The following is a 20,904-nucleotide window of genomic DNA, read 5'->3' as shown; positions in this document are numbered from 1 at the left end:
CCAGCCAGATACAATAAAGCAGCAGCAGGCTAGCATTACCAGGGTGGGAAGGACCACTGTATCTGGCCTTTCCCCTCCTGATACTACTAGCCTGCGGCCGCCCCAGTGGCCGTCCATCACTACAGATGGTCAGGTACTGGATCGTACCCGGCTCTTCCCAGCACCCCTGGTGGCGGTGGGTACCGGGGTAATAAAGGGGGGTTAGTGTTAGCCTCTGCACCGGCTAACACTAAGCCCCGCCTTAGCAATGGATGCTGTCAATCAGCCGGCGGCCATTACTAAGGCGGTAGTAATATAGTTTAAAAAAAAACAAAGGCATAGAAAAAATATTTTATTGAAATAAAAAAAAAAAACACACAACCCTCATTAACCATTTTATTGATAATAAAGAAAAAGCCGTCATCGAAGTAGTCCTGGAATCCGACGTAGTCCAACGACCGAACCTGTAAGAAAACACACAAAAACAACGATTAGTAACACATGTGTTAGGCTTAGATACAGGGCCCATGTGTGATACTGTCTGTGGGACCCTGTATCTAAGCCTACCACAAGGTAGGCTTAGATACAGGGTCCAGCAGACAGTAATCTTATACAGTATAAGATTACTGTCTGCTGGACCCTGTATCTAAACCTACAGTGTGGTAGGCTTATATACAGGGCCCAGCAGACAGGATTACGCATGGGCCATGTATCTAAGCCTACCATGTGATTGGCTTAGATACAGGGCCCAGCAGACTGGATCACACAATCTGTGATCCTGTCTCATGGGCCCCCTAAGCCTGCTAAATTGTAGGCTTAGGGGTTGTGCAGTCCCTAAACAGTCTCCTGGGACCCGCCAATCAGCTGTTTTGAAGGCGCCACAGCTGCTTCCCCTTCATTTCACTACTCGCTCACACTGTGAATCGCCGACACCGATTCACAGTGTGACCGGAATGAAGGGGAGCAGCTCTCGTACGAGTGCTGCGGCCCCTTTAAAACAGCTGATTGGCGGGTCCCGGGAGTCGGACCCCGCCAGTCAGGGCTAATCTTACCTTCCTTTTCAGCCGCGGCGGTAGTTCTGTCGTCTCGATGCTGTGCGCGGCGCATAGCGCTGTGACGTCATGCGCTGCGCACAGCGCTTGACGTCAGGACCTCCGCTGCGATCCGGAACCAGGAAGGTAAGTACAGTCTGTTACTATAGTAACAGGGGCCCGCGGCCCGAGTTACTATAGTAACTTTTTATTGATGTGGTGCGGGGGGCCTTGGGCCCCCCTGGCTTCGGGGCCCGGTTGCAATTGCGACCGCTGCGACCCCTAGAGCTACGCCAGTGCTATCTATCTATCTCATATCCATCTGTCTATCTATCTATCTATCTATCTATAGATATACCAAAGAAATAAATCTTGCAGACCTCCGATAGAATAGTTGAAAAACATTGTTTTTTTAATTCAAGCCAACATAGAAAAGTGTGACGCTTCAGTCCAACATTAGGACTTTTTTCAAGTCCTAATGTTGGACTGAAACGTCACACTTTTTCTATGTTGGCTTGAATAAAAAAACACACAGTTTTTCATCTATTCTATCGGAGTGCTGCAAGATTTATTTCTTTGGGATATCGATATAGTCTCTGGATCTGGACTACTTGCTGGCACCCGTTTACATATCAATTTGACTATGTTGGAGTGCTGCTGTCTTTTCTGCTGGTATATATAGATATAGATATATACACATAGATATATGTAGGTTAGGCTGGGTTTTCACATCGCGGTCAGCCCGCCTTACAGCTCTAACACTATTTACTGTCAATTCAAGTTCATGCTAATGACAGTAATATTTAAAGAAAGAACTTTTTTTTATTTAAAACATGACACATTTTGGATTTGTGGTTAAATATGATAGTGAGAGTACAAGTAAATGAATGTGTTGATATAGCTAAATCTAAATTTAATTGTATTTCCGGTTTTATCCTAACCAAGGATATTCATTACATAACATGAATTTATGCAACTTATGCAGACTTTAATTTTACCATTTTAACCCCCTAATGACCAGGCCTTTTTGCGCTTTTATGACCAAGCATCGTTTTTTCACCGTTGCATTTCTAAGGGTGACCGCGTCTAAGGGGTAAAACTCCCGGAATCAGAGTGCTCTTCAATTCCGGCAGTTGCGGCAAAAGCCAGGCTGTGTATAACATTACCCACGAGATACGAGCAACGGATATATCCGTAACGATGCGGCAACTAGCTATCACTAGGGGGAGCTTGTTAGCTTTCTGAAGACATATTTATTATGGAGTTAGATGGAAGCTGTGAAAATCCATCTTCAGTAAGCTCCCCCTAATTGTAGATGAAAGCAGTGAGAATTGTATTAATTGACTCTGTGGCTATACAGGGGATTAGGATTCTGCAACAGCAAAAAGGATCTCTAACCTCTTTAAAGATATATTATAAAATGAATCAGCACAACATTGTGGGCCTATTTAGATTTAGAAAGAAAAGGAACAACAGGTACACTTTAAAGTTTACCTTTTTGGGGGTATATTTATATTGAATTGTATTGCTTAGCTTTTAGATATAGGAAGCATTGTAAAACATTGAAAGAAATATAATTTCATTCAGACTACTTAAGCCTTAGTCTTGAATGCCACTAAATGGTACAAAACCTAAAAAACTAAAAGTTCAGAAGGTGTTTTCTGTTTCAGTAGATGAATGTGCTTCTCTGCTCTGCCCCTAGCTCTTATAAGGAGAGAGAAAGAGAGGATTTCAAGAAAATAACCTAAACTTGAACTCACTGAATTCTAGAGTGTTTTTAAGACTCAAGACTGTTATAACTACTTTCCAAATGCCTAATTTACCAATTAAAACAAACAAGAAAATCTGTAAAATATATAATATTTTTGGATCAAGTGAAGATTATGTCCCCCTAGGGACCATAATTTACTTTTACCTTTCTGGCAAAGTATAATTTTCCTTTGTATCTGAACACACATGTCATTAAGTTGATCAGCTTGCCAGTATTTCAGGAAAACTTTTCGAGCTCCAATCTATAATGAGAAATCAAAATTCATGAACATAAATGCAGCTCTAACTTTGCACAGAGCGAAGCTAAATCCCTACATAAACTTATTTCAGTTACACTTTAGCATTAATAATGAGGAATAAAAAGCACAGGTATGTTAACAAAGTTTGGGAGAACCAAAAAAAATCAATATGTATTAATAAACAATCCAAAAACTGATGATTATAAATTAGCGCTTGCCTATATACTGATATACTATACATATGAATTTACATACAATACCTTAGAGTGGTTCTCCCGCTTAATTTATCTTTAGACAGGACTGATGTTATACATCTGACATGTTGTTTTTTCCCTTCTCTGTTGACAGCTCCAGATCAGCTTTCAGCTGAACAGCCTTGTTGCTAGGGATACACCACCTAACAGCTACAATCTTCTGGTTGTCAGGTACCGCATCTTTAGGAGCTAGTCTTTCATACTCAGCTCTTCAGCTCACGACATACATTCAGACAATGGAAAATGAGTCATAACTGACAGATACTCCTCTATGATCCCAAGGTTTGGCAATAGGATAATTGTTCAGATTTTCTGAGTTAAAGTGGCTGTATAGTGTTATGTAGCTAAAGCTTTTGTACTATTGTATAACTAAAAGTTATACATCTTCCTAATATATCTTGCATTTCTATTCCTCATAATTTTCAAGATCTTTACGTAAATTAAATGGATGTTTCTGAGAGTGAAAACCTTTGCTTAGGTTCTGTTCACATCTGTGCTATGGCTTCTCATAACAGAAGCAGTAGCAGTTTGTCAGACCTATCTGATCCAAATAGAATTGACAGCCTCTACTGACTAATGATAGGCTCTGTCTGGGTTAAATTGGGGTTTCTGTCATTTTGACAGCAAGAATAGTGCTACATGCTGCGTTATTCTTGCCATCAAAAGTGATGGAAGCCCCAACAGAACCCCTGATGGGGCCACTGAACATATTCTTAGCCCTGCACACAGTAGAAGGTTTGTATCAGAAGATCTAGACTATACAGTAGGTGTGTTTCTCTTCTCTTCATTAATACATTGCTATGTAATCAGAACTACTTGGTTCTGAACTATGGGTAACCCTGTAAAAATAAATTCACTTATTTCAATTGTCTTCTAGCTGCGCTGTGCATCTAATTAAATAAAATAATAGTTAAAGAAATTCAAAGAGATTCTTAGTATTTGAAGGAATAAAATTTAGGGAAAAATAAGTCTTTCCTTAGAAAACCTGCACAATTGGGAATCCCTCTAAGGGTATGTGCACACGATGAGAGGCTTTTACGTCTGAAAAGACAGACTGTTTTCAGGAGAAAACAGCTGCCTCGTTTCAGACGTAAATGCTCCTCCTCGCATTTTGCGAGGCTTCTCTGACAGCCGTAAATCTTGAGCTGTGCTTCATTGAGTTCAATGAAGAACGGCTCAAATTACGTCTGAAAGAAGTGTCCTGCACTTCTTTTGACGAGGCTGTATTTTTACGCGTCGTCGTTTGACAGCCTAATAAATGCATTTCATCTATGCAAGAAAAGGGACGAGGAGTTAAAATCCGGGCAGCTTATGAGCCTCACCTTATGCAAAGTAGTTGTTTTAACTTTACCTGCCATCCTTGCTGCTTGCATTGCTCTAGAACATGTCGGCATTTCTCTTCAGGTGATGCTTTATTCTTCTGTCTTGTTAAGATTTCTGATAAGTGCTTATACCTGAAATTCAGGTGAAGGGTTAAAAGATAAATAAAAAAGTCTAATGGCCGAGAACATTCACTAGATCTGTTTATACGATTATTTACAAAATGAAAAATGTCTTATGTTGAAGAAATATGATCGCCGTGCACTATATATAGGCTCACTATATTTATATACAGTTAGTGATACATATAGTAACAAAGTTGTGTACTGCATGGCTGTGATGGCTGCATTAACATTACCATGTGCATATAAGCAACTGCCTAATATACAGTAACTCATTATTTTTTATGCTAAATTAGTTTTTTAAATAAAAATATTTATAATTCCAACTAGTGATTCACGCATTTGTCCATTTGTAAGTATGGCCTTTTTCGGTGGTTTTAGTGATTCACGCACTCTGATTCTTCATCATTTTTCATCAAGTTGTAAGCGCACAGGAAAACAGTGGGGGGATGTATGAAGCCCTCGACGCCAGTTTTCTGGTGTAGAAAAAATTGTACGACTTGTATTTTAGCGCCACCTCTGCCACTTAAAAAAAGTGGGCATGGCTTAGTCGAAGGGTCATGGCTACCACAGCCCAATAAATTTACTAAATTTACTACTATTTACGCCAGAAAGCTGGCGTAAATTATACTGCAGATCTACGCTAGCTTATTGCTGGAGTAGATTTTATTTTCTGGCGCACTGACAGCCAGAGATGCAGCTAAGTTATCAAGAGGCGTGAGCCGCTTAATAAATTAGGCTATCTTACTTAAGCTTTATTTAGATTAATGAACCTGAAACAAAGAATACTATAAATATTTATTGAGGTCTATCTAATCGTTCATAATCCTTGCATATGGGAACTGATATCATAGAGAAAACCGATACTATTTCCCTAAATGCTAAACAATAAGCACAATAATTAAATGTACCAAAAAATATCAATATTTTATTACGTTTACACAAATAGTTGTACAAACCATTTTAAAAACACCCAATAAAACACATTGTGCAAAAAATTGCACACAAAACTGAAAAGTGTGTTTACATAAGGCAGGACAAAAATGGTGGTGATATCATAGTATCTAGATACAAGAAATAAATTATGCCAACTGTCAATTATAACCTCCATACAGTATAACAAAATACATCATTACAGCTAGACAGAAGCAAATCCCTCTCTGAGTTTTTACCATAAAAATTAACTACACCCACCATATGCCATATTAACTGCCTTCACACTGACCAGCACCCTAACGCATGTTTTGCACCTGGCTTCATCGTACCTGACAGCCAGAGATGCAGCTAAGTTATTAAGAGGTGTGAGCCTCTGGGTGATTGCATACAGAATGTATAATCTTACAGAAACACAAAATGCACAAAGAAAAAAAATTATATCCCAGTGGAATGGTCAGGCTAATTTGCTGCCCTATGTAAGAGCACCATATTATAGCTACAGGTTCTCACTACTAGTAGCCACAATGTCACAACACTTTTTGTGCCATTTGGCTAATATGAACACTGAAAGATTACAGTGGACTTATAATTACCTTCATGCTGGTGATTGACAGGCTCCTGTGTATATACAGCAGCCTGTCAGTCACCGCAGGAAGGAGCAGGGAGAAGTGAGTAGAGGCGGGGGGAGTATTTTCTTTATGAATACACCAGACTCATAACTATGAGTCTTCTGTGTTCTTTCAGCACTCCTATTAGCCAAACAACACAACATTTTTTGTGAAGTTTTGGCTAGAAGTTTGACTTGTAGCTGTAAGATGCTGCCCTTAAATAGGCCAGCATATTAGGCCAACAGACCCACTTTAATCTCCTCCTTTCTTTGGATCCTATTTTTGTCTTATACTGCAATTGATACTATTTAGAAAATATATTGATAAAGAAAAAAGTATTTATGTGTGTGTGTGTGTGTGTGTGTCAGAATATCAGCCATTGCCCTCTTCCTTCTCCCAATACTGTGTCTGGTTGTAAAACAACTGGCTGCAGCAGAAGCCCCCCTCTCCTCTGCCCTGTCTGCAGTAGGACATACCGATCATTAAGCCCATCACTTTTCCAAAGCCCCTTCCCCTCAGCCATTTAACAGCCAAAAAATGGAGCAGATCAGCAGGAAATGATCCCCTGTGTTCCTTGCAGCAGTAGATATATAGAGTGCAGAGCAGAGGCAGTAATTTTACCCAGGCCCTGGTGCCTAAGGGAGCCCAAAGGCCCTTCTGCCACATAAGAAGACAATAGTACTGTAAAGGCAACATGGTGGGTGGTTGGCCCTTACAGATTTTGTAATGGGCCCAGGAGCCTCAAGTTATTACTCTAAATAATTACACTACGCTTATTTAGGAGACATTAGTGAGCAGTGATTGGTATTAGTACAATTCATCTACATATTAGAGCTACATTCTTCTTTTCAAGTTGTGGCTCTCTTGATACATTTTGTCTTCATAGCTGAGGTCTGAGATTGACTGGAACAATGCAATTTTAGAAAACACGTTCATTTTTCACCAATTAGTTTTTAGTAATTACATAGTAGAATTATTCTACTGAACATTATATCTAACTGTGTTGGATTTTTTTTTAATCTCTTGCTTGATGTTATTAAAACCCTGCAATGAATCACTACTAGTCCCTTTTTACATAGGAGCTTATCAGTCACTTACAGACATCCAGCAATATAGAGGTAATGGAATATGAAATGTGATTTCTTTAATAGCTATTGGCTTACTTCATTGGCTCATCAAAACTTTCTTTGCCAGTGACATCTACTTGCTGACTCAAGCAAAGATTGCAAAGTCATTGCTAAAAAAATAGCCAGGTAAATCCTTCCTAGATTTTAGAATGCTGGCACACAGAAATGAAACAAGAAATAAATATACTGTGCTAAACCTGTAAATAAGGATGCACGCTATACAGTAGCATCTGTGGAAAAGACTAAAAATAGTGCAATTCTTTTTAAAGGGTTGTCCACTTTGGAAAAAACCTTTTGTTAGAAGGGACCCCCACAAAGAATTGATAACAGGATATCCCACTGCTGGGACCCTCAGTGATTAGTGGTTAATTTCCCTGTAGCACCACCTCAGGGGGAATGAAGCATTACGCAGAAGGAATATTTATTAATTTACTCATACAAATTATAAAAACATCCTAATCCATGGCTTTGACTGAAGTTATTCTGCAAATTTTAATGACAAAAAAATGAGTGCACACCAAAAATGGTTGCACGACCCTCCATCAATGGCAATGCCGAACGCCATACAGTCAGTGATAAAGATTGAACTAAACAGACTAGCCCACCAGTTCTTCTAAGAACATTATATTAGTAAATTACTTAATTTCCAGCACATTTGGTAAAATAAAGATAAATGGCAAACCCTTATACGGGTTTTCCCATGCTACGCTCGCATGCTACGCTGCTTCCGTAACTACCATTCACTACCATGGGAGTTACGTAAACAGTGTAGCTCAGCAAGTTACGCTGTTTCCGTAACTCCCGACCATGTCCCGCCCATGTAATCAGGAAGTGGCCGGGAGTCAGCATGAGCACAAACAGCTAGAACAGGGTTTAGGGGTCCCCGTTCTAGAGATAGGTGCGGGTTCCAAAGGTGGGGTCCGCATCTATCTGACATTTATGACATATCCTTTCGATATGTCATAAATGTACTTCATGGGAAAACCCTTTTAAGTATCTCTCATTGATCATTCCAATGTTATACAGCTAAATCATAATATGAGGGCTCATTCAAAACAAGGCGGAAAAACCATATGTGCAACCTGTGCAGTTGCTCATAGCCCAGACAGTGAGGGTGCCCACTGTCACTCTAAGGGTAAGTTCACACAGAGTTTTTTTGATGCTTTTTTTGATGCGGAAACCGCGTCGGGAAATGTGCCGAAAAATGGCCGAAAATGCCTCCCATTGATTTCAATGGGAAGCTGAGGCTTTTTTCTTCCCGCGAGCGGAAAATCCGTCTTGAGGGAAAAAGAAGCGACATGACCTATCTTCGGGCATTTACATCTCTGACCTCCCATTGACATCAATGGGAGGCGGAGAAAATGTATTTTGCTGCGTTTTTTTGCCTGCGGCGTTCAATGGCCGCAGGCGAAAAACGCAGCAAAAATCAGCGTGCAGGCAGAGCAAAATCTGCCTCAAAATTCAAAACTGAATTTTGAGGTAGATTTTCTGCCTGCAAAAAACTCTGTGTGAACCTACCCTTAAAATAGCTTCCTACAGTCTTTAAGATTGCATGCAAGGGACTGAGAAATTAAATGTCCTGGCTCACAATTACTGGTGGATTGTGGATTGAATAGAGAGACTTGAAGCGAGTGGTCTATTCTTAACTATTTAAGAGCAAGGGCCCATATACTGTTCTCTGCTGTCTGTGTCCGCCCCTATTTCAATAGTATTTATTGATTTATCACATGCACATGCTACATTAGACCATATATCTGTCTATCAGTACAGCTGATAATCAAAAACGCTATTAATAAACTCATAGTAAAGTATTCCATTTATAGCCTTAATTATTTTATTGTATGTAATGATAATTTCTTGCACACATCCCTCGCACAATGCATTCATGATTAGTATGAACAGAAAGAATACTGAAATGTGCTGACCTCAGTTGCACTTAAAAGACTGGCAGCAAAATATAACATTCCTGCTTTAAATTTTCAAAAGTCAGGAGAAAGTGCAGAAAACTTTGAACATTGTCTGTGGGATTAAATATTTAGCTATGTGAAAGGTCTTGTGAAAAAGAGTCTGGCTGACCTCATCTTGCGAAAATATTCAAATCATGAGTCTGGTCATATGCTTATGGCATAATAAACGACTGTGATATTGGTATTTTCTGAGCAATAAACACCAGGAGTAAAGTGAATTTGCGACCTATATTGTATATTGTATTGAAGAACTGCACAAACGGTAAATTTCGAATACAATATTATCGGAATTGCTCCCTAAGGCCTTATTAAGGGCTTAGTTAGACGAACATTTAATACGTCCGTGCAACACGCGTGTCGCACAGACCTATGTTAGTCTATGGGGGCGTGCAGACTGTCCGTGAGTTTCACGCAGCGGGTGTCCGCTGCGTAAAACTCACGACATGTCCTATATTTCTGCGTTTCTCGCACATCACGCACCCATTGAAGCCAATGGGTGCGTGAAAATCACAAGCAGCACACGGAAGCACTTCCGTGTGCTGCTCGTGATTCGCGCAACAGTAGATCAAGAAATGAAGGGAAAAATAAAACCACCTCCTTCATTTCTTTTTCTAAACATCAAAACCGCGTGTCATAAGGATGGCATATGTGTGAAAATCACGCAGCCACGCACCAAACACTTATGACCAACGGAACTGCAACGCGCAAAAAACGCAGCGTTTTTTTGCGCGCGCAAAACGCACATGTTCGTGTGAATTTCGCCTTACCGTGCATTTACAATGAAACTCTCAGTCATACAGGTTAGAAGTGGAATGATCCTGGAGCCTAACGTATAGGTTTTGATCCTGGAAGCTCCGTGTATGTTTTGTTCAGATTTTTTTTATGCAGCTTTTAATGCCAACACCAGGTGCAGATCATAAAGAGAGAGAAAGTATAAACGACAGCTTCAACTTCTCCTCTTATTTGAATCCACTCTGTGTTTTTGTTTTTTTGCAGATTTGTGTTGCGTCTTTAATACTACAAATGTGGTCAGCTGTCATTTGAACTAGCCCACCCGAGTACCAGAGGATCTTCCACCGGGCCCAGGCTCCAACACATTAATAAGCCCCAAAGGTCCACACAAGACAGCACCATTGGGTACTGACTTGGAGCTGAGGCAAACACACCGAGGCTTGCCCACAGGAAATTACATTTTATGCCATTTTTCTATTGCCACTGCCTTTTGTTTCTAGTAATCATGAGGGGGTCACAGTGGTTTTACCCCAACGATCTGACTTTGGTTGCATATCCTAGCACTAGCTGCTATACCACCAATGTACGTGAAAGAAAACCCATTCAAGTCTTTTAAATACACTGAAGCACCACAATCAATTTAAAAGGAGTATCGGGTAACGGATCAGCAACATACCAGTCTTCAAGATTTTATTACTTGCATTAGTGAAAATTCTACATCAATACAAAATGTACATATTCTTTATTTTAGCACATAGGTGTATTTTTTTCTTTCTGATACTTGCCTAAATATATTTAAGCCACTATCTAATTTATAGGTAATTTATAGGTAAAAAATTGTGCCCTCTAGCAATGGCCAATGGACATTAGAGGTTGTGCAAGCTCTGCTGAAGACATAAAGGATTTGAACAGTTGTGTGACTTGAAGTTCCTAAACCCAAAACTTGAAGCTCCTGGGCCCACAAAATCGGATATTTTGTCTCATTTAATCTATTTGTAAAAGGGCTTTCCATAAATTGGTGCTACTATATAAGCTACATATAGAATCACCTGGATAATTATTTTTTTTAAATGCAGAAACAATAAACTATATTTGCTGACTTTTAAACCTACCTTGACAAGAAGTCAGGGAACGCCAGGCGTATGGGATAACCATGTCGTATTATTTTCACCATCTCCAGCACACCAATATATTGCAGTTGAGCAGACACATAAAAATTATCAAAAGTTTCAGCTAGCTTAGAGTTGTTAGGCTTGATACAGTGCATAAGATGTAGGGTGCTCGCTTGTATCTTTCCAATCAGCTCTGTGATCGTTTTCTGCAGGAAAGGGACAAACAGAGAAGACTTGTTCACTACAAGTCAGCTGCATAAAACCGTCAATGCACATGTTCTGGTCTTCCCTCCCCCTCGAATAAAAAGATGCTCTGAATAACTGCGAATGTGATTAGTAGTAATGAATATACTAACCCTGAGTTGTATAGCCACAGTGGTTGGACCTCCTCTTTCCAGCTTCTGGAGAAATGAATACGACCCTTTCTTTTTTATCAACTGAAGGAAAGAAAAATAATGGTGAAATAATTCACTAAATAACAGAAAACACAATATATTAGCTTTAATTATGTCAGAAGGTTTTTTTTCTTTTAAAAATGAACCAATATATACCCTAAAAAGTTTTTGATACATTAAATTTATATATTTTCTTTTAATATCATTAGTACGTATCTTATGAGTCATATGGTGTAACTTTAGTAGTCTGGGTACAATTGTATGGAAAACTTGAGTCAGTAAAGACCAAGCTTTTCACCATGGGTTAACCCCATTATTTTTTCCTCTATCATGTTACCAAAGATCTACTTTATCATATGGATTCCTTCCACACCAAAAACATACTGGTAGGTTAATTGGCTTCCTATGTCATTGACCCTTGTGTTTGAGATAAGGAAATTATAAAATTATATTGTGAGTGATTATCTCTATACAGCACTGCAGAATATGTAACGCTATATTTGCAAAAGGAAATATTAACCCCTTCAGGACTGAGCCTGTTTTGGCCTTCAGGACGAAGCCGATTTTTAAAATCTGACATGTGTCACTTTATGTGGTAATAACTCCGGAATGCTTTTACCTATCCAAGCGATTCTGAGATTGTTTTCTCGTGACACATTGGACTTTATGTTACTGGCAAAATTTGCCTGATAGATTCAGTATTTAATTGTGAAAAACACCAAAATTTTGCGAAAAATTGCAAAAATTAGCATTTTTCTAAATTTAAATGTATCTGCTTGTAAAACCGATAGTAATACCACACAAAATAGTTACTAGTTACCATCCCCCACATGTCTACTTTAGTTTGGCATCGTTTTTTGAACATTATTTTATTTTTCTAGGACGTTACAAGGCTTAGAACTTTAGCAGCGATTTCTCATATTTTCAAGAAAATTTCAAAAGGCGATTTTTACAAGGACAAGTTCAGTTCTGAAGTGGCTTTGAGGGCCTTATATATTAGAAAGTCCCCATAAATCACCCCATTTTGAAAACTGCACCCCTCAAAGTATTCAAAACAGCATTCAGAAAGTGTATTAACCCTTTAGGCGTTTCACAGGAATTAAAGCAAAGTAGAGGTGAAAGTTACAAATTTCATTTTTTTTATACAAAATTCATTTGTAATACATTTTTTTCTTAACCACAGAAGGTTTTTCCCAAAAAATGTAACTTATTATTTATTGCCCAGATTCTGCAGTTTTTAGAAATACCCCACATGTGGCCCTAGTTCGGTCATGGACTGAAACACCGGCCTCAGAAGCAAAGGAGCACCTAGTGGATTTTGGGGCCTTCTTTTTTTAGCATATATTTTAGGTACCATGTCAGGTTTGAAGAGGTCTTGTGGGGCCAAAACAATAAAGACCCCCAAAAGTGACCTCATTTTGGAAACTACACCCCTCAGGGAATTTATCTAGGGGTATAGTTAGCATTTTGAACCCACAGTTTTTTTGCTAAATTTATTTGAATTAGTTTGTGAAGATGAAAATCTACTTTTTTCTGAAAAAACTTAGACATTTTTAATTTTTTCAAGGTATAAAAGAGAAAAAACACATCAACATATGTAAAGCAATTTCTCCTGATTATAGCAATACCCCATATGTGGTAATAAACTGCTGTTTGGACCCACAGCAGGACTCAGAAGGAAAGGAGCACCATTTGGATTTTGAAATTCTGATTTTGCTGGTATAGTTTTCAGTGCCATGTCGCGTTTGAAATGCACTGGAGGGAACAAAATAGTGGAAACCCCCGGAAAGTGACCCCATTTTGGAAACTACACCCCTCAAGGAATTTTTCTAGGGGTAAAGTTAGCATTTTGACCCCACGGTTGTTTTGCCGAATTCATTGAAATTATTCTGTAAAGGTAAAAATCGACTTTTTTTCTGAAAAAAGGTAGCCATTTTTAATTTTTACAAGGAATAAAGGAGAAAAAGCACCCCAACATTTGTAAAACAATTTCTCCCGATTACGGAAATATGCCATATGTGGTAATAAACTGCTGTTTGGACCCACAGCAAGGCTCAGAAGGGAAGGAGCGCTATTTGGCTTTTGGAGCTCAAATTTAGCTGAAATGGTTTTTGGGTGCCATGTCGCATTTGCAAAGCCCCTGAGAGGCCAAAACAGGGGAAACCCCCCAAAAGTGGAAATTACACCACTTAAACAATCTATCTAGGGATATAGTGGGCATTTAGACCCCACAAGTCTTTTGCAGGATTTATTAGAATTTCTTCCACTAAAATGTTGCATTTTTTTCAATTTCACAAAGGATAAAGGGGGTAAAAGCTGCCCAACATTTGTAAAGCAATTTCTCCCGAGTACGGCAATACCGCACATGTGGTCATAAATGGTTTTTCATTAGAAAGTAATTAACCCTTTCTGGAGTGATCCATTTTTTTCTTTTCCTTCTTAGTTTTTTCCTCCCTGCGTTCCAAGAGCCACAACTTTTTTATTTTTCAGTCAATAGAGCGGTATGAGGGCTTATTTATTGAGGGACGAGCGGTCGTTTTTATTGGTGCAACTTTTTGGTACATACAACTTTTTGAGCACTTTTTATTAAATTTTTAGGTAGAGCCAAGGTGACCAAAAAAACAGCGATTTTGCCGTTCTAAATTCTTTATTTTTTACGTGAGACGCTCCATACATCACCCCCCACACTACGAGATGCTATGTCATGGTGCGCGCAGGGGTTAATGCGCAGCGCATGGTGCGGAGTGAAAATTAAAATTTTCCACTCATATGCCATTTTAGTGCACTATATGTTATGCCCAGTTTGTGCCACTGAAGACAAATAACTCAAAATAATAACCGGGTTCTCCCGGGTATGGCGATGCCATATCTGTGGACGTAAATTGGTGTTTAGGCACGCTGCAGGGCTCAGAAGGGAGGGACGCCATTTGGCTTTTGGGGCGCAGAGTTTGCTTGGTAGTTGTTCTGTTTGGGGTTTTACTGGTGTTTCAGTTTATAATGTGGGGGCATATGTAAGCTGTGCGGGGTACATCAGGGTACATGTTATCTGTGCGGGGTACATCAGGGTATAATAAGAGGGTATAATAATGCAGTAAATAAATAATAATCCGCAGATATGTGGCCGGTGTCGCACTTATAAATGGTGCCCGATCTTATCTGCTTTTGGAACACTCTGCACATTTTGCATCGCCATATTCTGAGAGCCAGAACTGTTTTATTTTTTCTCCACCGGAGCCGTGTGAGGGTTTATTCTTTGCGGGACAATCTGTAGTTTTCATTGGTACCATTTTGGGGTACCAGAAATTTTTTTGATCATGTTTTATTCCATTTTTTGGCAAGCAAGGTGACCAAAAACCATCAATTCTGACAATGTTTTTTATTTGTTTTTTTTTATGGCGTTCACCCTGGGCTATAAATGACCATTATACTTTATTCTGCGGGTCGATACGATTATGGCGATACCAGATGTATATAATTTTTTTATGTTTTGCAGCGTTTGTGCAATAAAATCACTTATTTATAAAATAAATTAATTTTTGTGTCACCATATTCTTAGAGCCATAACGTTTTTATTTTTCAGTCAAAAAAGCGGTGTAAGGGCTTGTTTTTTGCGGGACGGGATGTAGTTTGTATTGGTACCATTTTGGCGTACATGCGACTTTTTGATCACTTTTTATTGTATATTTTGGGAGGGTTGGTAACCAAAAAATTGTGATTCGGGCACTGTTTTTCGTTTATTTTTTTCGCGGTGTTCACCGTGCGGGAAAAATAATATTACAGTTTTATAGTTGGGATCGTTACGAACGCGGCGATACCAAATATGTGTACTTTTTTTAACGTGTTAATTTTTTTCCTATAATAAAAGTCTTATTATAGGAAAAAAAGCATTCTTTGTTTATGTCACTTCTAACTTTGATTTTTACACTTTTTCAAAACATTTTTATTATCTTTTTTTAACTTTTTTTACTTGTCCCACTAGGGGACACTTAGACTGGCAGCTCTGATCGCTGCTGGAACACATTACACTACACACGTAGTGTAATGTGTTCTAACTGTCATTGTGACGTGACAGTCACACTGACAGGAAGCAGAGGAGGAACGGCCGGAGGCTGATCCTCCGAGGCTTCCGTACATGGCAACCCGGAGGTCATTGTCTGGCCTCTGGTTGCCATGATAAGGATCGCCAGCCCCCGCAAATACATGTGGGGGGCTGCCGATCCGCTGTAAACCTCTTCGATGTGGTGATCGCAATCGACCACCGCATCGAAGGGGTTAATTGCCGATTTCAGTGGCGACAGGCCGCTGATCGGCAACGGGGAGAGCAGGGCTGACACCCTGCACAGTTAACCGCCGCTGCGGTGTAGCGCCGCGCGGCGGTTAACTTTTAAAGCGCGGACGTAACTGTACGCCCAGGTGCGCGAAGTTACTGCTTATCTGGACGTACAGTTACGCCAAGGTGCGGGAAGGGGTTAATAAATATGTTCTTGTTTTGCCATCTTTTGTTTATTGCCCTTTTTTCGAATTGTCGGTTTTCACTGATGATATGGTATTATTATTATTATGTCTGTATTCACATTTGACCAACTTTAATACAATTTATATATGGATATAATCTATATAAAAGATTGAATAACCTTAAGGCCACGTTCAGACGTGGCGCAATTTCTGTTGAATTCTGCTGTGTACAGTCCGCAGTGTAATTCTCCATTCTGCAGCAGGCGTTTATTACATTTGATTCTATACATTTTTTAGGAAACTTAGTACAGACATTGTGGAAAATAACTGTGTGGAAATCAGGCTGCGGTGCAGAATTTTCCCTCCGCAGCATGTGCATTATGTTGTGGAGAAGAAGCGGAATTTCACTGCTGATTTCAGCCTTTGCAATGCAAAAACTAAAATCTCTGGCACGTCCTCTGTGATATCTGCAACGTTTGAATTACCTGTCAAATGTTGCTGCAGATTCGTTGCGTAATTGCCCCGAATCTGCAGCAACATGTGCAGCGGAAAAATTCTTCCACGTCTGAACGTTGCCTAAGAGTACACTGTATAATTCTTGCTGCACTTGCCTTAAATTATGTGCGTTTTATAGCCAAAAGCAGAATTCACAATTATGCTGATTATTGGAAACCCTAGAAAAGTTTATAATCCGAAAACTCCCTAGCATGTTATCTGAGCTCTTATAATGCAGCAGGATAGTTAGAATGTTAAATCAGCAGAACAATCCTCATCTGTTCAGATATTGAATCCGGCAAAAATGCTGGGAAAGTTCAGCAAAATTATGAATGCAGCTCTGGACTTAATTTTCAAATGCAAACTAAAATTGGTTAAACAATGACGATATGTTTTAATCTATGAAACATTGTACTATGGACATCGTTTTATGACTAATCAAATTACTCGATGGGGTTCAATGTGGATACAATGGATTTTCATGTGGAGCATTATAAAGATACAAATATCAGTAACAGTCATACATCAATAGGCATATATCTTATCATGGGCACATATTTGCATATCTGCCTTACCTTACTGAGTTCCAAGATTCTTTTGGTCTCACCATTTGACGTGGTTGATGTTTTTTTAAAAAGTAAGGCTGCTTTGGGCCCTCTAAGTTTAAGTGGAGGATATGGTGGCACAAGGGATCCTGTTTGTGTCAGTTTAGACTGGAACATCTGGTTGATTACAACATTTTCACTGGCTGTAAATAATTGTATGACAATTATAATAAGGTCAATGGAGTAGAGTATTGTATATATATACACCAAACTGTATTATATTATGTTATTCTTCCTTACTTTCATTTTGTTTAAGACGTGCCAAGTCGTTCCACTGGCAGCAACATTTTTAATAATGTTCATTGTCATATATATCACAGATATTATGTCAAGTTTCTTATCTTATCTTGCTAAACCACATAAGGCCATCATTTTTTACTGACTACGTGGTACCAATAAGAATTACAGTATCTGAACTTTAAATGTAAGAATTTCCTTTAATCCAAATCTCCTGAAAGCCTCTACCTACTGTACTGTCCTAAATGTGCTATGAGCTGCTAAGGAAGTCTATAATGTGTTTTGCCGTTATAGAGGTTGTAAATGGTTCAGAGCCACAGTTAGGCTTCCCTTCACCCATGGCAAAAATGTTGTTTGCTGCTTTAGACCTGAATCTAAATACTTAAAGGGGTTTTCCACTACCGGACAACTGATGACCTATCCATAGGATAGGCACCGGATGTTATTGCACAGTATGCAGTGTATAGAGCAGGAAGGAGATGGCTCCAACCACTGAGAGCGACCGTGCTGCAGAACTGCAGCTCTGCTCCTATTCACTTGAATAGGAGCAGAGCTGCAGTACTGCAATCCAGCCGCTATTCCATGACTGGAGCCATCTGCTTCCGGCATGGACGTCCGGTGCCTCGAGGCAGCCGGAGCAGCTGATTGGTACGGGGTCCGGGTGTCGGACCTGCACCAATCATATACTGATGACCCATCCGGTAGTGGACAACCCCTTTAAGGAAGAGTAGCTTGTTGGTGCCCAACCTGGCACACAGCACCTGGAGCACACATTCTTGTTTACAGATTGAAGTAAAAGAGATGACCAAGATTACAATAAGAGTCTGCTGTTTTCCAACCAGAAACAGCACCATGTCTATCGATGGGCTGTGTCTGGTATTGCAGCTCAGCTCCATTCACTTGAATAGGGCTAAGCCGCAATACAAGACACAGACTATTTAACGGAGAGACTCTTTTTCTAGGAAAAAAATTTTTTTTTTTTTCTAATCCTGGACAACTTTATTATGGCAAAAAAAACAATAAACACATTTCCTAATAATTAAATATGTTTTATTAAAATTTTTTTGGGGAAGATAAAGTCAGACTTAAACTACAAGTAAGTACTACATTCACATACTGCATGGTTTCTATTAGCACATTTGTTTTAAGCTTTAAGCTGGTATATTACATTATCCTGTATCCATTTTAACATTAATAATCATAATAATTAGTTATTTCATATTTTATCTTATAGAAATGTTCTTGTATATATATATAGTTTTCTATATGTCATGGCTTGAATGCTTGATTTCTATGTGTCAAATATATCCCAAAATAAACACTATACAATCCCTTATCAACTCCTGTATTTCTCAAATATAAAAAGTACTGACAGGGCTCCAATTACTGAATGTCATAAGATAAAACACATTGATTTATACTTTCCTAGTTGAATGATGAATATATAATAACTAGAGTAAATTGGGGCTCAGCTAAGCAAGACATGCATTGGAATGATCAGCATCTCCTAACCATGGCAGATTATGATAATCATTTTTATCAGTATTCACTGTTCCTGAGGGGGAGGGGCAGATTTCTAGATTAATAAATGTGCAGCCAATATTCCTACACGATACATATTTTATATTCAAGCTGATTTTACATGTACAGTTCATATTGGACCCAATACAGTTAAAAATCAAATAAAATATATATAAAAAAAGCTTTCTTTATTATTTTTATATTTTCTTTTTTGTGTCACATACAGATGTAGCTGTCTTTACCTTGACTTTTAACGCATTAAATAAACATGTTTGTGTATAGGTTCAGACAGCACCAGATACGTGGAAGGGTGTGGTTTTGCACGGATAGGGGTCCAACCCAAATATAAATATAAAAGAGTATCCGGCACACCAATATTGAAACAAAGGTATTTTTATTTTGTTTTTGTTTTTAATGCCAGTGGCAGAGTGCGACGTTTCGGTCTAAGTGACCTTCATCAGGCACTGAGCCGTGCTGGAAACTGCATAGACGAGCGCTAGTGGTGCTGATAGCGGCTGGCTGATGTATCATGGCATTAAATAAACAGTGGCTAGATCTCTTAGGCTGGGTTCACACAACCTATTTTCAGGCGTAAACGAGGCGTATTATGCCTCGATTTACGCCTGAAAATAGGGCTACAATACGTAGGCAAACATCTGCCCATTCATTTGAATGGGTTTGCCGACGTACTGTGCAGACGACCTGTAATTTACGCGTCGTCGTTTGACAGCTGTCAAACGACGACGCGTAAATTGACTGCCTCGGCAAAAAAGTGCAGAGCACTTCTTTGCTACGTAATTTGAGCCGTTCTTCATTGAACTCAATGAAGAGCAGCTCAAGATATACGAGCGTCACAGACGCCTCGTATATTACGAGGAGGAGCATTTACGGCTGAAACAAGACAGCTGTTTTCTTCTGAAAACAGTCTGTCATTTCATCCGTAAATGCCTCTCATCGTGTGAACATACCCTAATCTTGACTTTTTCAATGACTTTTCAATGGCTTTTGTTGCGTGATATCCAAAAAAATTCTGTTGATGCCTCATTCCAAGCAAAGGACTATTCAAATCAATGGCAGTTTGTTTAGATTGTTGGGACAACTAAAGTTTAGATGTTAGGAAAAATATTAGTATTTTATGGTGAGCTTACTGTAGGAGACTGCTATCTTAATATATTACCAATTCTGTTGGGTGAAAGGACAGGGGCATTAATAGTCTAGAACTTTAAAATCAAAGTACACAGGATAATGCATTTAGAATTTCACATCATAATAACTGATATGATATAACTTACTCTTCAAGGCAAAAAGTAGATTCTGAGACAATACATCTTTATTTTTCTCAATTGCTCCAGAAATGTCATATGTTACCTGAGGGGGAAAATCATGTGACAGATAAAATATGAATGTTTGTTATTAACCCAAATATACTGAAAATAGTTGTAAAAAATATTAAAAAATTTTAACACATGCATTTTTCATACAGTAATCAGTGTTCAGAAAAAACATTCTTAAGGGAAAGAAAACAGTTGTTTTTGAGTAGTACATTTATGGCATTACAGTAGGCTGCATCACCTAAAAAATAGATTTTACATCTTCCTTAAAGAGGCTCTGTCACCAGATTATAAGTGGCCTATCTCCTACATAATGTGATCAACGCTGTAATTTAGATAACAACAGTGGTTTTTATTTAGAAAAACGATCATTTTTGAGCAAGTTATGAGCAATTTTAGATTTATGCTTATTAGTATCTTAATGACCAACTGGGCGTGTTTTTACTTTTTACCAACTGGGCGTTGTGCAGAGGAGAGTATGTCGCTGACCAATCAGTGACCAATCAGCATCATACACTTCTCATTGTTCCAGCCCATTGTTACATTGTTATTGTGCTCTGAAAGAAGCTGGGCTGGAACAATGAGAAGTGTATGACGCTGATTGGTCACTGGTCAGCGTCATACACTCCTCTGTACAACACCCAGTTGGTAAAAAGTAAAAACACACC

The 20,904-nt window shown here is 38.9% G+C and overlaps 1 protein-coding gene across 4 annotated transcripts in view; it reads right to left on the bottom strand.

The window, feature by feature from the left end:
- The window catches only part of MYO16 (myosin XVI), a 397,050-nt gene that overhangs the window by 60,185 nt on the left and 315,961 nt on the right, over positions 1 to 20,904 (bottom strand). For all 4 annotated transcript variants that reach the window (XM_075852491.1, XM_075852492.1, XM_075852489.1 and 1 more), the window contains exons 24-29: positions 20,198 to 20,273; positions 17,118 to 17,290; positions 11,554 to 11,634; positions 11,198 to 11,403; positions 4,625 to 4,727; positions 2,926 to 3,022 (exon numbers count right to left, since the gene is read on the bottom strand). In XM_075852491.1, coding sequence (XP_075708606.1) covers positions 2,926 to 3,022; positions 4,625 to 4,727; positions 11,198 to 11,403; positions 11,554 to 11,634; positions 17,118 to 17,290; positions 20,198 to 20,273 — 736 coding nt within the window. The remainder of the gene's footprint in view (positions 1 to 2,925; positions 3,023 to 4,624; positions 4,728 to 11,197; positions 11,404 to 11,553; positions 11,635 to 17,117; positions 17,291 to 20,197; positions 20,274 to 20,904) is intronic.

The sequence above is a fragment of the Rhinoderma darwinii genome, chromosome 2 (assembly GCF_050947455.1).
Source record: "Rhinoderma darwinii isolate aRhiDar2 chromosome 2, aRhiDar2.hap1, whole genome shotgun sequence".
Lineage (NCBI taxonomy): Eukaryota > Metazoa > Chordata > Amphibia > Anura > Rhinodermatidae > Rhinoderma > Rhinoderma darwinii.
This window is presented reverse-complemented; position numbering and strand designations above follow the sequence as displayed.